This window comes from Orbicella franksi, chromosome 8 (assembly GCF_964199315.1).
Source record: "Orbicella franksi chromosome 8, jaOrbFran1.1, whole genome shotgun sequence".
Lineage (NCBI taxonomy): Eukaryota > Metazoa > Cnidaria > Anthozoa > Scleractinia > Merulinidae > Orbicella > Orbicella franksi.
The window spans coordinates 12,224,004-12,239,344 of record NC_138152.1 but is presented as its reverse complement, the minus strand read 5'-3'; the positions used below and the strand labels follow the sequence as shown (position 1 = coordinate 12,239,344).

The 15,341-nt window shown below is 38.6% G+C and overlaps 2 protein-coding genes across 3 annotated transcripts in view; one reads left to right on the top strand and one right to left on the bottom strand.

The window, feature by feature from the left end:
* Positions 1–15,341, top strand: part of LOC145495357 (tetratricopeptide repeat protein 38-like) — a 243,699-nt gene that overhangs the window by 72,166 nt on the left and 156,192 nt on the right. The gene's annotated exons all lie outside the window — the stretch shown is intronic.
* Positions 1,251–13,391, bottom strand: LOC145495372 (microfibril-associated glycoprotein 4-like). Its single transcript, XM_081474985.1, has 5 exons — positions 12,769–13,391; positions 7,753–8,009; positions 7,141–7,252; positions 5,645–6,025; positions 1,251–1,498 (listed from the first exon to the last, which is right to left on the bottom strand). Exons 1-5 carry the CDS (start codon positions 12,836–12,838, stop codon positions 1,251–1,253), a joined length of 1,068 nt encoding a protein of 355 aa, XP_081331111.1. The 5' UTR covers positions 12,839–13,391.

The window sequence follows — 15,341 nt, the reverse complement described above, 5'->3', positions numbered from 1 at the left end:
AATCCGTGAGACCGATCCCAGTCCTCCGTCGAGGCTTGGTGGGCAGTTTTCCAACATGGCCGACTTTCGTGGGCACCGCCATCTTGAATTCTTAATTCGGCTCCTGATTGGCTGAAATTTGTGGTGGCCATCTTGGATTTGGAAGACAATAGCATCCATTGTTCTCCAAACAATAGCCTATTGTCTTTCTCGGCTCCTGATTGGTTACCGCTCATATAAGCGTCCTATACTACTGAAGTTGATTTCTTGACTGCATGATCTGTTTCTGTCTTGGAATTAACTCGTATACATTCTCAAATCTGATCATATTGTAATTAACTTAAGAGATACAAACCTTTAGTAAAGCTTATTTTAATGTGTCAAAGTTTGAGCCTAAATGTACAATGCTGAGCAGTGAATTTGAGAAATAGAACTTACATCCGGAGGTTTCGCCATATATGATCGCAGTGATATATAACAATCGTTTTGCATTTGAATCATACAACACTTCATTCCATACTGACGGCAGTTAGCAAAGAGAAGGGTTGCGTAACTACCCAGGCTAGCTAGCAACACGATAACACGAGGTTAAATAATGCCTGACCATTATTTTTATTTTCTCTCAGTCTCGGTTTCTGTTTAAGTTATCTCCTCGGCTCCTAAGTGCTTTTATCTATGACATCTATCACAAATGCGCAATCGCAAGCAAATCAAACCAATGGCCGTATTAGCCTAAAAGAACTATGGCGCCTCATAGAAATAATACTCAGGCCAATTAAAAGTTTAAATGAGTAGTGAAATAAAACGTGTTATTGGTCCTCTTAGAAATATGACCGTCGCCCGTAGCTTAGTAGTTCAGACACTATTACGTCTCAGCCGGGTCCGGAGGTACTCCCCATCACTGACTATTCGGCCGTGGAGGCTACGCCCAAACGGGGGTTCATTTTTCAAGCTGGAGGTGTATAAAAGGGAAAGGCTTTTGCGAGTTTAAGTATAATTAGCTTAGATTCTTTTTTTAAAGGGCGTTTCAAAATATCCCTTCCAGGTCACAAAGTAGTGACCTTTTTTAGTGACTATTAAATTAATGCTATGGAGATTTTTTGGGGCAGAAATTTTCTAGTGGGCCTGTAACAGCCTGTAAAGATTTAGGATCAACTATGTCATGTACAAAGAATTACAATTGTAAGTTATCTTTTACTAGGCGTTGTCTTCGGGGTCGCCGTTGTCATTGCTAAAGCTTCCAATTAAGAAGCAGCAGGGAAGCGCCGATGCTAAAAATCCACTGGTCTGATTTTCATTTCTGCTCTCTTAATGGAGCGAATGTCACCCCATTTCATGGTTCCATCATCCCCTCCGTTCGCATAGACACCATTCAGGTTGCTCTGTCTACAATCATAGAACCACCAGGCTCCTCTTATTTCATTGACTGTGGCGCAATTTACTTCGGATACGTCGTTATCCCGATCCTTTGTAGAGAATTTATGGCCGTTATGATCAGCCAGAAAATTCCCAGCAGTGCCTAAACCCAATATAATAAGAAGATACGGCGTTATCATGATCTTGTGTAGAGAATTTACAGCCAGCATGATTAGTCAGCTTATGTCCAGCAGTTCCTAAACCAAATATAACGGAAGACTAAATAAGAGAACGAACTTCAGTGTAGTCCTCGAACGAAACTTTCGGAGATAATTGCGCTTCTGACGTTGTGATAAACGTGACAATAAAACGCATTGTTGGAAAACAAAAACTATATCTTTTTACTTGACCTTTCGTATGTTTCGACATGCATCTTCAGAAGTGACCGTTGAGAATAGAAGTAACAACTAAATCTTAAATTTAAGATAGGTAACTAATGAACAACAAAAATTAGAGAAGCTGGTAGGTAGGTTTCAATTCCCGAATTAGCAGAGTCTCCTTCATCTTGCAATGTGTATCCGACCGACCGTTTGCTAATATGTCAAAGTGGTCCCATTTTAAGTTATGACCAGTTGACGTGACCGGGTCTGCAATAGCAGATGCATGACAGGTGCTCGTGATCGCTTTACATGCAAAATGTTAAAAATAAATAAACTAAATTAACTCTGTTTAATGAGGGTAACACACAACAGTCTTACAACTGACAAACCCGTGGCCCTCGAATTTCCGATCGAATTGGAATTTAGAAATGTTGATTTTCGTGGAGGGAGGAAAACTGGAGAAACCCGGACAAGAGCCCTCAGAGCAAGGACGAGAACCAACAACAAACTCAACCCACTTATGACACCGGGTCCAGGATTTGAACCTCGGTCACATTGATGGGAGGCGAGCGTTCTCACCCCTGCGCCACCCCTACTCCCCCAATGTTCAGTTTTTCTGCGTTTTGTTTTTCCAATGTTGAAATCCTGGCAGTCCCAACAACTAGCCTTGTATACAGCTTTTGACCTTTAGGAACGGTTGATCCTATCTTTGTAGGAAAAAAAAAAAAAAAGACTTGATGCGATGAGACATTTGGAAAATAATCCTAAGGTCTATGCAACCATAAAATTCATTAATGCAGGCCTTCAGCTGTTTGGTAATAATTTTGCTTTGTACCCCTAAATAAGGTAGAAATAAGATGACTTCCTTTTTGGGGACTAGCCTTAATGAGACAATACAAATTTTTCTTGACAAATTGTACGCCCTCCCCGATCCACTAATACTGCCCTGCTCAGTCTTGAAGAGCCATTTCATGTTTGATGGCTAATACTACGACCAAATTGAAGCTAATTGACGTCAAGTAAAAAGACATAGTTTCTGTTTTCCAACAATGCGTTTTATTGTCATGTTTATCACGGAAGTTTGCGTGGTTTTTTCTTGTTAAACTACGATGCCAAAGGAAAATAGTAACGTCACTTATGTTTTAAATTTCCTTTGTTAAACCAGTTAAAGGTCCGTAGGTGCTGTAATCCAATGGTTTGAGATAAAACAATGGATATTTTCAGAAAGATATTGGCATGGGACATGATGAATTACTAGGAGTATTTGCCCAAGACCTAGCGAAATAGTACGTATATCTCAAGAGCCACCTTTCCCTCGTACCAAGGCCCCGCTGCGCAAAAGGGGTAGGTGAGTCTGGTGACCAAAATGCCCACAAAGTGCGGTAACGCGACGGAAACGGCTTCTTGTCTCTTGCTAATTTCTCCACTAAAAACACCCGCCCCTCTTACATTCTCATTTTTGCGGAAAAAAGAGAGATGGAGGGAAACAAAACAAAACTGCAAGCAGCTTCCCGTAACTCGCTGATTAGGGGTACTTTCCATTCAACCAAAACTTCCGAAATTTTCGAAACAGGGACAAATGGTACGGAAATTTCCTGGAAAAGGTCCAAAAAAGTCCGTAAATTGTTGAATTTCCGAAAAGTGAATCAATCAACCAAAAATGATGGAAATTCAAGGATGAAAATCAAATGGAACGGAAATTTCTAGGAAAACGTTTACGAAAATTTGGGTATTCGCAATTTTCTATTCAGCGCTCTTTCTTTTGGCCGCAATCACAGTGAGTTGGACATCCCACACAAAGATTACTGCAAGCAGTTGTCCGTTTCGTTAGCGGTCGATGTCATTTTCGCGACACTTAGAAATATTTTTAACCATCAACGAATTTTTCTCTACTAAATTAAAGAAAAAAGAAAATTTTTATGTAACCACCCAGTAACCAACCCGGAATCTCTGTTTCCTAACATCCCTCTTACACCACTACACTACCAGGTTGATCAGCCGAATCTCCGCAAAATGTAATTATAATACGTGACTTCCTGAAATACTAATGATAAATTGCCCCAAGCATCAAATAAAAGCTAACCGGAAGCAAACCAGTGTGAGTATGAACAATTAACCATATGGTGAGAGCGTTATACTTCATCAACAAATTTTATTATACATTAAACTCACTATTTCTTTTCTGATCGGTCGAAAACGTAGAGTGAATTTTCGAAATCAGCGCCTGTGACGTCATCTCTGCAGATTATACAATAATCATGTCAAGGACATTCAAGGTCACGGGAAATCATGTCAAGTTCGCGCGCTTTGTGTTGCCGTCAGTGAAGAAGCAAAAACGTGAGTTCCATTTTTTTCGTTCAATGTATAGTAAAACAATTATTAGATTCGGTTTTTGTGATATCCAGAATAATCAAAATCTCGGTAAGGGTTATCAGCCTCAGCCTTCGGCTTCGGCTGATAATCCCTACCTCGACCTTGATTATTCTGGATATCACAAAAACCTCATCGAATAATTGTTTAATAACAGTTCCTACCTTGTGCAAGCCTAAACTAAAGCAGATATGGCGTCGTCGATTCTGAAAGGCGTGGTTACCAATGATGGCATCGAACGGAAATCAGCTACGGCGACACGTATTCGAAATAAGATTAATATTCTACTTCAGTATCTTGTCACTTGTCTGTCAATAAATACTAACTACAGCTAAATTCGCCAAGAAAGCGTTTAATTTCAATAATAATAATAATAATAATAATAATAATAATAATAATAAAAACCAAAACAATATACCCCATGGTGTACAGTTGTTTTGCATAGGTTGGCTATGAAATGTACGAAGATTTATAACGCGTGCAAAGCCATTGTACCACTCATCATAGCATAGCGCGCGCGCTAGTCCTATCTAAGTCCTAGTGAGCCATCATGAATGAAGTCTCTATATACGCACGGCCGTGCGTATATCAGATGACGTGTGCAGCTTTAATTTATCTGCAAAATTTCTGTCGAGTTTAGTGTGAATTTCTTTTGTTTAAGTTTCGGCAATGTGAAAATTATTTTGAACAATCCAAACTGTACTTCGAGCCTTTGACGTTTGCCAAGCTAAGATGTTTACTTAAACGTGAGTATTTTGACTTTGTTTATACTTTCATCCAGTATTTTTGACTTTGTCTGCCTACATTTTCATTATAATTAATTCGAAGAAGCGAATTTTTCACTGCCAATTTTAGAAACCAGGTTAAGCGTTTTCGTTCAACCGTTGCTCAACTGATTGTGGCGTGTTAGGATCCTAATGACCTTTGTTTTTCTTCACCGTGCATTGTGAGAACTTTGTAGTCAATCAGAAAAAAAAAAACATGTTTTAGCGCCCAAGTTGTTGACGCCATGTTATAAAAGAATTGGTTCATGCTTTTAGCTGTGCGTATATCGAGATATGGATACACTTGGGAAGTTTGGAGAGCACTCAAGAAGCTAGAGTTGCTCTCGCCTGTCGCCTCGAGCAACTCTTACGCTTCTTTCGATTCGTGCTCTCCAAACTTCCCGCGCGCATCCATAACTCGATATACGCACGCTAGACATGAACCAATCCTTAATGTAAACCCTTTGTTTTGCGACGTTTTCGCTGCCGTTGTGGTTTGTACAAGGTCCCTGCTGTTGTGGTCTACAAAAAGTCAGGACGTCAGCTTATAAGTCTTCTGTTTGCTTCTATATTTACGATTTAAACCTCGAAGTCATTGAAAAATTCCAAGCGAACAAAAGTGCAGAATACCGTTCTCCACTCTTGCACAGTCAATCAGAAAATTCTGTTCCATTCGTCCTAAGAAATTTCCGGAAATTCAAATCGGAATTTTTGTTCGAATGGAAAGCGTCCTAGATTTTACGAATCCTTTTATAAATTTATAAATCGATATCGAAGAACGTAACGAAATCAAACCTGCGTAACTTCCCACGCTCAGTTCGTATTTCTCTCCCTCACTCGCCACTTCAAAGAAATCGTATTCAGCATAATAGGTGTTCCTATCAAAGTCTTCCAGATCAACACGAAGCTTGTATCTTCCACTGCTAGTCAGACGGTGTATCTCGTCAAGCCCGAGCCAAAATTCACTAGTCAGATTTCCAAAGCCACGTTTGTACTTGGTCCAGCCTCGGTAGAAACCCACCGAACCGTCCAGTCTCTTCTGGAACACTAACCACCCTCCTCCGGCTGTTGTTTGGTCACACAACACTTTAATGATCCCTGCACTATCTGGGTTGATCTTATAAACACCGTTTTCCCTTTCTCCAGCTTTGTAAGTGTCAGTACAGTTCTTGGAAACTATGGAACAAAACAAAAACGAAACAGAAACAAAATAAAACAACAACAGCAACACTCAAGGTTAACCCTCGGACGTATAAGCCAACTTATACCCCACCTTCTTTCATTTTGGGGGTGGATGAAACCACTCCCCTGGGGTTTTGCTGTATTCGTTTACTGAGAATGAATCGCAGAGACCCATCAATTTATCAGCAGATTAAAAAAACTCTAAAACTAATTACTTTATTGAACTAGCTGGTTTGGTTCGTATTGGAGAATATTGTTCTCATTTTTTTGCCGGTTTATCATCGTCATCGTCATCGTCATCATCGTCGTTGTCGTCATCGTCGTCGTCCTCGTCAGCGTCATCGTCCTTGTCATGGTCATCGTCATCATCATCATCATCGTCATCATCATCATCATCGTCATCGTCGTCATCGTCATCGTCATCGTCATCGTCGTCATCGTCATTATCATCGTCATCGTCATCATCATCATCGTCATCATCATCGTCATCATCGACGTCTTCGTCTCTCGTCGTCGTCATCGTCATCATCGTCGTCCTCTGTCGTCGTCATGATCGTCACAGTCATCATCATCGTCATCGTCATCGTCATCATCATCGTCATCGTCATCACCATCGTCGTCGTCATCGTCATCGTCATCGTCATCGTCGTCATCGTCGTCATTGTAATCATCGTCATCGTCATCATTATCGCCATCATCATGATCGTCGTCGTTATCATTTTCGTTTATCGAGGGTAACACAGAGCAGTAGCAAGTGAAAAACTTGTGGCCCCCATGTAAATATTTACAGAATAAAAAGATGAACTATTAAAAATTCATAACATAGAAAGATTCTCAAACATGCAACGAGAATAATTATAGAAACTAAAATATGGGACACACTAGAATATTAAAAAAAAAAGCATTGGATCAAGTCTAACAATTAAAACAAGAATATTAAAAATGTAGATGATAAAATATTCCAGGTCCTTATAACTGTCCATAAAATGTTTAAAAATGGTTTATGGACCTCGCATGCCGGGCTTGGTTTATAAACCTGCGAAAAAAAAGACAAGTATTTCTATAATACCGGACTGAACAAGCTAGTTCAATGGCATATATATGTGTACCTTCGCAGTGTTCGCCTTGAAATCCAGGATTACACAAGCATTTATATCCCTTGTCTGTAAACCCCGACTGACAAATGGCGTTGTTCCTACACGGTGACTTTCCACATGCATTCTTTAAAAATAGAGAGAATGCGCAAAAGAAAAAAATTGAAGTGTACCAAGGAAATCGGACTGAGATTAGAATATCATGGCCGTTTGAGATTTCATTGAAACAAATACTACAGTTATAGCGAAACTTGGCAGGAATTTATACAAGTGCCTTTGAGAGACAAACTAATGATGGTCACCACCCTGTAACAATCGTGAAATACAAGATGGCGACTGTTCGAAGTAAATGATGCCATGTCTACACTTTATGACGCCATAATTCAATGTCTGGGACTTCAAAGAAAGTTATTTTGGACATGCTATTAACCTTCCAGATTTCACTGTTATAGCTTTAACACTCCTTAAGTTGAAAGGTAAGAGTTTCAAAAGCCGCTCCCTCCCCCCGGAAAAAGCCCGTTCTAAATAGGGTTTGCTAAATTCTTTCGTCATCACTCTTGATAGCAATTTGTTAATTTGGCAAATTAACGCGAAGAACATAATTATATTTTTTGACGTCCTCATTACCTTCGCACCACGATAGTAGAAAACAGGGTCATTGACGAGATCTTCGTCGTGTTCTAGATGAGTAGAGTTATTAAGCTCGCAGGAATGTGTTCCACTTTCCTTATCTTTAATATTAAGACTGACACAATTGTCATCCAGGTAGCAAAGATATTCACAGTCATCCAGGTTCTTGACTGGTAGTGTTTTTATCGTGTGGTTCATTAAACGTCTCTCAGCAAAGAAGTAGTAGGCTGGAAAATACAGTTCACGATTTCGTCCTGAAATAAATATTTTTATAATTATTAAGATGCTATTAAACTACAGCTCGACGCCTTCACTGGAGATGCAGTACAGTGTAAAGAAATAAAAACGAAAGTCAACGAAATTCGACAAAGACAGTGGCGATAATCGTTGTACGCCAGCGCATTTGACGTCGCATTGAGGTCGCGTCGACTCATTGGACGTTTCAGATACCCGTTTAAAAATCGAAATGGTCACTTTTTAACATTTATGTAACCCAGCATACGAAACGTTAAGGATTAAACTTAATCGAGGGATTTTAACCCCATTCAGACCTGGCATTCTTCGGTCTGCTGGGACTGAGATGTAGGAAAGGGGAAAGTTTAACTCTTGGTGCAGGCGCAAGAATCTTTTCGTTTTTTCGGTAGTAGGTCTTTGTTTCTCCCTTTCGTAATTAGTGTCTTTTTTATTTTTCCCTTTGTTGTACTTGTTACCTTTCTTAACAAAGTGTATATATCTATTGCATGCAAATCTATTTCGGTAGAGTTTTGCGTCCTTTCAGTGAAGATCGGTCGAGTTTGGGCAATATTGTAGTTTTAGAAATCGGTTTGGTTTGGTTTCTTTCATTGTCACATTCATCTTGTAAATATCTTTGTTAATTCGGATTAGGTTATTTTACATTTCATTCGTGACGGATTTTGTTAGTTACTCAATGTGCATTAGTTTCTGTGTATTTTCAGTTGCCGTATTTTTGGCTTCATTTACATTAAAATTTGGCTTTGGCAAACCATTGGTTCGAGTTAAATGCTTCTGTGACGACACTTGGAGTATTAAAGTTGATTAGTACTTCCAAAAATCATTCCGATAGGTCCACAAAAAAATTAACAGTGACGTCATATGACGTAAAAATGACGCAATATTTTCCGAACAGCAGCCATTTTAACTCGTGAATCGCGTATCCAAGTTATTGATTATAGTGGTGGTCAAACTGTGTTAATTAGGGGTTAAATTTCCATCGCAATTCCGTTGTTTTGCGAGTGCATACATGTACAGTCGAACCTCTATCTAGTGGTCAATTTTGGGGACAAGACAAATGGCCCTTAATAGAGGTGGCCCTTTAATAGTGGTTCACCCTAAACCAACTTTGGGCGTGGTCGACCAGTTTACAGTTTATCAAATATAAGGACAAACAAATGCAAGTGGAGAAAAAGTAGAACAATGATGGTTACGATACATGTGCGGTCCATAGTGTTAACAAAAGCCAAAGAGACAATCACGTGTACAGACGCAACGTGTCTGTCAACCCAACACTGGCTTGTGCGCTGTATAAACAAACTAAAACGATTCGAGACTTTATTTTGTGATTGTTTTAATTAAACACTGTTGAAAACGTGTTTTTACAGTATTCCACGTTGTCATTCTTTTACCTTCATCTGGCTAAAAACATCAAAGTTCAAATCGCTGACAATTTTTCCGGGACTGGCCGCTGGCCACAAGATAAAGGTTGGCCGCTTAATAGGGAACCACTTAATAGAGGTTCGTGTGTATATTGACACCTCTGAAACACCGTATTACGTATCTGCGAGTGTTGAGCTAAAAATGGCACTGTTAGTTAAAATAACTCAAATTAAAATGGTTTTTAAAACTTCTGGTTAATTTGTTGATCAGGGAAAATGTCAATGGCAGCTTGTTTTGATCGTGTGTTTGAATTTTTGCTGCTGTGGGCATGAAGTCCAGAAAAAAGGTGTTTATGGAAGCTTACTGCCAGAGTCATTATTTTCCGTAAAAGAAGCTTTGGTTGTATTTTGTTCCGCTTCAAACATTTCAACATAGTTTTTGCTATAAAAAGATTAATTCCATATCACGGAAAGGTTAGCTCATGGGGAATTCACGAGTTTGCTTATAGAGCACTTTATGGATCCACCAGCTCATAAACGAAACAAACAAAAAAAAAAACATTAAAAAACACCAAAAACTAGTTAAAACGGATAAAGAAAGCCAAAAGGAACTAAAACAGTATTTCTTCCTGCAATAAAGTGGAAATTTACATGTAAGACGTCATTGAAAACGAAACAAGAAAATCGAAAAACATTCCTGTCAAAATATGATGGTCGTATTGTCATCAACTTGCGTAACGAATAAACAGTCATTTTAATTTGGCCGCAGATAAATTTTTGGAAGAGTCACCACATGCATTTGGAGTTCATTGCTTCAATTCCTCTTCAATCACTTATTTATTTCTTTATTCACAATTCTCTTGGTGTAAGAAATGGTTTTTACATTTTTCTTTTAGTATGATTTCAGAGCTGGACAAAGAGTTTTCAGCAATCTGATTGGTTGAGCGGTCCCTTATATATAGAGGATATTACACGGTGGCGAGAAGATATGAATTTTTTGTTTGAGTGGCAAGAATGAGATATTGTTCTTGCCACGAGAACATAAAGTTCATATCTTCGAGCTAACGTGTAATGTTCTTTTTACTATATAAACATACTGATGACGGCGTTTTTGACGATTTTCCGAAGATTTCCGACCACTTTCCGAAGATTTCCGAAAATTCTACAAAACTTTTCCGAAGGTCAAACGAACGTTGGCGAACATTTTCCGAAAGTTTCCTACTTTTGCCGAAGATTGCCGAAGACTTTCGAGTAAGACCCGAAGATGATACTCCAACGATAAACACTCTTTTTCCTTGGCCATCGTAGCTTTAGAAGAAACAAAACACAAACCGCGGTGATAAACATGGAACCAAAACGCATGTTAAACAAAGTTAATTCTTTCTCTCGACGCAACTACAAGCAGTCCTATGAATCTTCGCGTTCCTCTCTTAAAGCTACCTTATCACCGCTTGATTTTTGTCACGTCTGCTCTACTATTGAAGCAAAAGTATCGAAGTCTAAAGACCGCATCTCATTTAAGCTTGATAAGAAGTTTAATAATTTGAAGCGAAAACTTGGAATAGCACAGCTGTCAAACTTAAATGACGATGATATCATCTTTATTTATTCGCATCGTGTCTTGACCGAGGCCGAAAAAAAGGTTTTGGCAAGAGGATTACGTTTCTGTCTGCCCCCGAAGGAGGTCGATACATATGATGTCAAATGTTCTTTTGAGCTACTTTTCCGCGATCTTAGTAGGCTTGGGCCCACTTTGACTAGCGAAAACCAGGACAGGTTGAAGAGTCAATTGAAAAATATTTCCTACAGCTACATCTACTCATATGATTTCTCTCGGCAGAAGCGCATTCTCACTAAAGAAGAGTGGACAGCCCTTACTGATTTGCGCAGTGATGACAGTATCATAATAACGAAACCCGACAAAGGTAACGGCGTTGTCATCGTCAATAAAATTGATTACCTCAATAAAATGAAACAGTTGATCTCCGATGAAACAAAATTTAAAAAGCTTACACAAAACCCTACGAAGTCTAGAGAGGACATTCTGATCTCCTATCTCCGTAAACTTAGAAGAGATGGTATCATTGATGAAGTTACGCTTCAGGGGATAATGCCTTCTGGTTCTACTCCTGATGTCCTCTATGGTCTTCCCAAAGTTCATAAATCTGGCTGCCCTTTTCTTCCAATTGTTTCGTCTATTAACACTTATAATTACAATCTTGCCTCTTATTTGGTGCGTGTACTTCAACCTATCTCCACCAACCAGTTTACAGTCAAGGACTCTTTTAGTTTTGCTGAATGGGCCAAGATGTACAACCACAACAACAAGTTTATGTGCTCTTTTGATGTTAGTTCATTGTTCACCAACGTTCCACTTGAAGAGACAATACAAATCTGTCTCGACAAATTATAGGCTGCATAGGTGTATCCAAACGAACAATTTCCATTTTGTTTTTATGCTTTAGTCCGTTATTCAGTAGTCCTCTTTGTTCAGCTCTGAAAATTATACTAAAACAATTATTTGCCTCAGGCTCAGTGAACATAAGCGAATATTCAACTCGATCGACTTCGTCTCGGTAAATATTTATAAATGTTCACCTCGCCTTCGGCGAATAATTGTTACATATGATTCGCACAATGCCCAAAATAATAAACTTCAAAGCACAATATTAAACTAAAATAGTTTACACCCAACCCAATGGCGAAAAGCTGGTCAGTTAAACTTTAAAGGTGCTTGTAAAAGGTTGTCCAATCACCAAATTTACACAGAAAGCGTTCGAGGCAATAAATGTGAGATTAAATGCGTTGCACAGATGAACGTAAAATACTTGCATCAACCTTCTTTAGGCCACGAATTATTAAGTAAACAGGCAATTTCTACATCCCTTTTTCCTCATTTAGCGCAGGTAACTCAAGTTTTCATATTATTCCCTTCACTGTAGTTATAAGCATATGCTACCAGGCAATCACTTTTAAGAAGGTTGTGAGTGTTTTGGAAATATCGCGACATTGCTATCCGGGAAATATGATTCTAACATCATGCCAATTTTAGGTGATCTAACTGAGCTCGGCAAAAACTAATTATTCAATATTCAATTTTAATTAAGACTAATGGTAGCATGTAACAGAATTGAGACCTACAAACTCGTTGCCCTTGGATTTCAAGAATTGGATTGTTGAAATTTTGTTTTTGTTTATGAGAGAGAAAGTGGAAAAACATGGTTGAAAGCCAACAGAAACAAGAATAACAGGTCTGAGAGGAGCAGCAACAAATTTGCTTATGACAAAGTGCGGAATAGCAACCCGGGTTACTGGTGGGTATTAAGATTTATAGAGTAGGAGAGTATAAAACACGAATTTATGGAAGTGAATTAGAATGTAAAGACGATTATGAACTCACCCTCCGCTTCCGTTGGATAAAACACCATTGAAATCCATGACAGGAGAACGAGGAGCTGCGAAACATTCATTTTTACACCACAACGGATCGGATGTCTTCAGTTCTTAAGAATTCTGAAAAAGTTTTATCGAAAATGTTAAGATTAACAAAGTGGCACCAACTAAAGATGTAAAGTCAAAATAGCACCTCCTTGCAATTCAAGCCTCCGTAATGTGCTGTGTTACTGCACTTGGCAAACGTAGCAGCTGCAAGAGTTGAGCCATTGCCATTCAGAATTATTCATGTTGGTTTGACACGTCCTGCTCTTAGTTAAGACTTCCTTTTTAAGTGATGGATGTTTAATGTGTAAAGGGAGTGCCGTGAGTTCATTGGCTGGCGGCATATCATGTTGATATACATCTCAATAAAGGGGTAACATATGTACAACTCTTCAAACGGCGATAACGCGCAACAGTTTTACGCGAGAGTACCATCTCTTTACATGAATTTTAATTCATTTCACCCTATTCAAATAGGGTGTTTAGAGTTGGTAGATTATCACGAAATTTGACCCTTTCTTTTTCTTTTGTCTCATTCAGTTGTGTGTTTTAGGCATAGAAATTTTTGCATGATGAATGTGTCTAAAGTTATGAGGTAAAGCTTATCTTGATTCAGAATTTGTTTCAAATTTAATGAGCCATGCTTTTATGTCATGTCTAGATCTTCTTCATTGATTCTAACAAAGGATATATTTTTCTCAAATTAATTAAGCCTTGGTATCTCCCTACAGGTGGTGAAATAAATTTTAGTATCAGCTTACAATTCTGAGCTTTTAAGGCATGAAATAGTTTTCTTCATATTCTTTGGTTCATAAGCTTTAGAGAAATGACTAGTTTTCTCTAGTTTGAAATAAAATCTTACATGTGAAAAATTGTTGAAAAAGTGAGGGTTTTTTAAATATATTTATAAATTCATAATCCTTCGCGTGTTAGAAACTGTTTATATTTTCTCTTTATATGCTGTGCACAATGCAAAAGATAATTAACTTCAGAACACGAAATATTTTAACTCAAAAAAGCTTACACCCAACCTAGGGGTGAAAAGTTGGTCAGTTTAGGTTCGTAATTATTTTCAGACGATACATTTTGGAAAAGAAGCGTCACATATGATTAGAGGAGTATATAGCAAGAGTATAACAAGTATAACACGAAGGACTATATTTCGATTGTTTACTGTTTAAAGTCGACGTTCTCTTGACTAAAATGGTGTTTGTAAAAAGACTGTGCGAAAACTTTACACAAAATTAAGGGTTTTTAAATGCAACTTTCTTAAGACACAGGCTTGTGACTGAAAAACCCATTGCCCTTGGACTCACAATCAAATTCGAAGTTGTAAATGTCAGTTTGGATGAAAAGAGAAAAGTCTACAACCACGGATGAAAACCGACAACAACAATAAAAAGGTGTCTAAGAGGAGAAAGAGGAAACTCAGTTATGACACAGAGTTCAGGATGGCAACTCAGGCCACTTGTGGGTATTAATAAGATTCAGAAAATAGCATCAGAGAGTATAAAAGGCGAGATTTATGGGTACTAATTAAGGTGCAAGTTTTGAACTCACCCTCCGCTTACGTTGGACAAAACACCATTGAAATCCCTGACAGGAGAATGAGGAGCTGAGAAACATTCAATTTTACAGCACAAGGAATCCCTTGAGGGCTCAGTTCTTGTGGATGCTATCAATATAATATTGAGTTATCACCAGCTAGAGATGCGTAGTCGAAATCACACCTTACTACGAGTCAGCAATGCGCACCCGTTTTCACGATGCAACCGGCCTCAGTCAATAGTTCTAAAGGTGCTCTGATGTGTCTACTGACTTACTTGAGCGACGTAAACTTGATGGTTGATTTTATGAGTATGCAAACAGACAATTTGAAGCAAGTGAATTAGAATACAAACGTTTGAAGTAATTGCGAGAGTTGCAAGACGAAGCTGTGTTTATGCGCTTGGGCTTTAGCCGGTAAAGTTAACGACTTCAGGACAAGCTGAGATTGCTCGCAACTAGAAGCAGGAGGAGAAGAGCAAAACCTCTTCGGTCAAAGCGGAAGATACGTCGCAGACAAAAAGCTGCGCAGATTCTGGAAAGTCAAGACCACAATTTCGTTTCTAGCGTTAGATTAACTTGGCAAATTATTGTTCGAAAAAGAAACGCCTCTGTAAAATTTAGGGGATGGCTCGTTTTTCTTGTCGATATTTCGCTCGCAAACTTGACGAGGCACAAAAACAGAACGCGTGTTCTTATTTTTTTGCCATTTAACAGCTTTATTTAATGTTTGACAGCAAGCGGCTCCTTATTGGCCAAAATTAATTGCCAGCTTATTTAAGCTACCTGGTTTGGTAGCTGCCGACTAACGTAAACTTTAGCTATTTGGACGACGCTAAGTGACTCTAAAAATCGCTCCTGAGACATTGTTTAAGAAGAGATGACGGGTTGTTGACTAACGTGCCATTTAGAGTTATTCATGTTGGTTTGACTGCTCCTGCCCTTAGTTAAGACTTTCCGTCTAAATTATGCATGCTTAATTAATGTGAA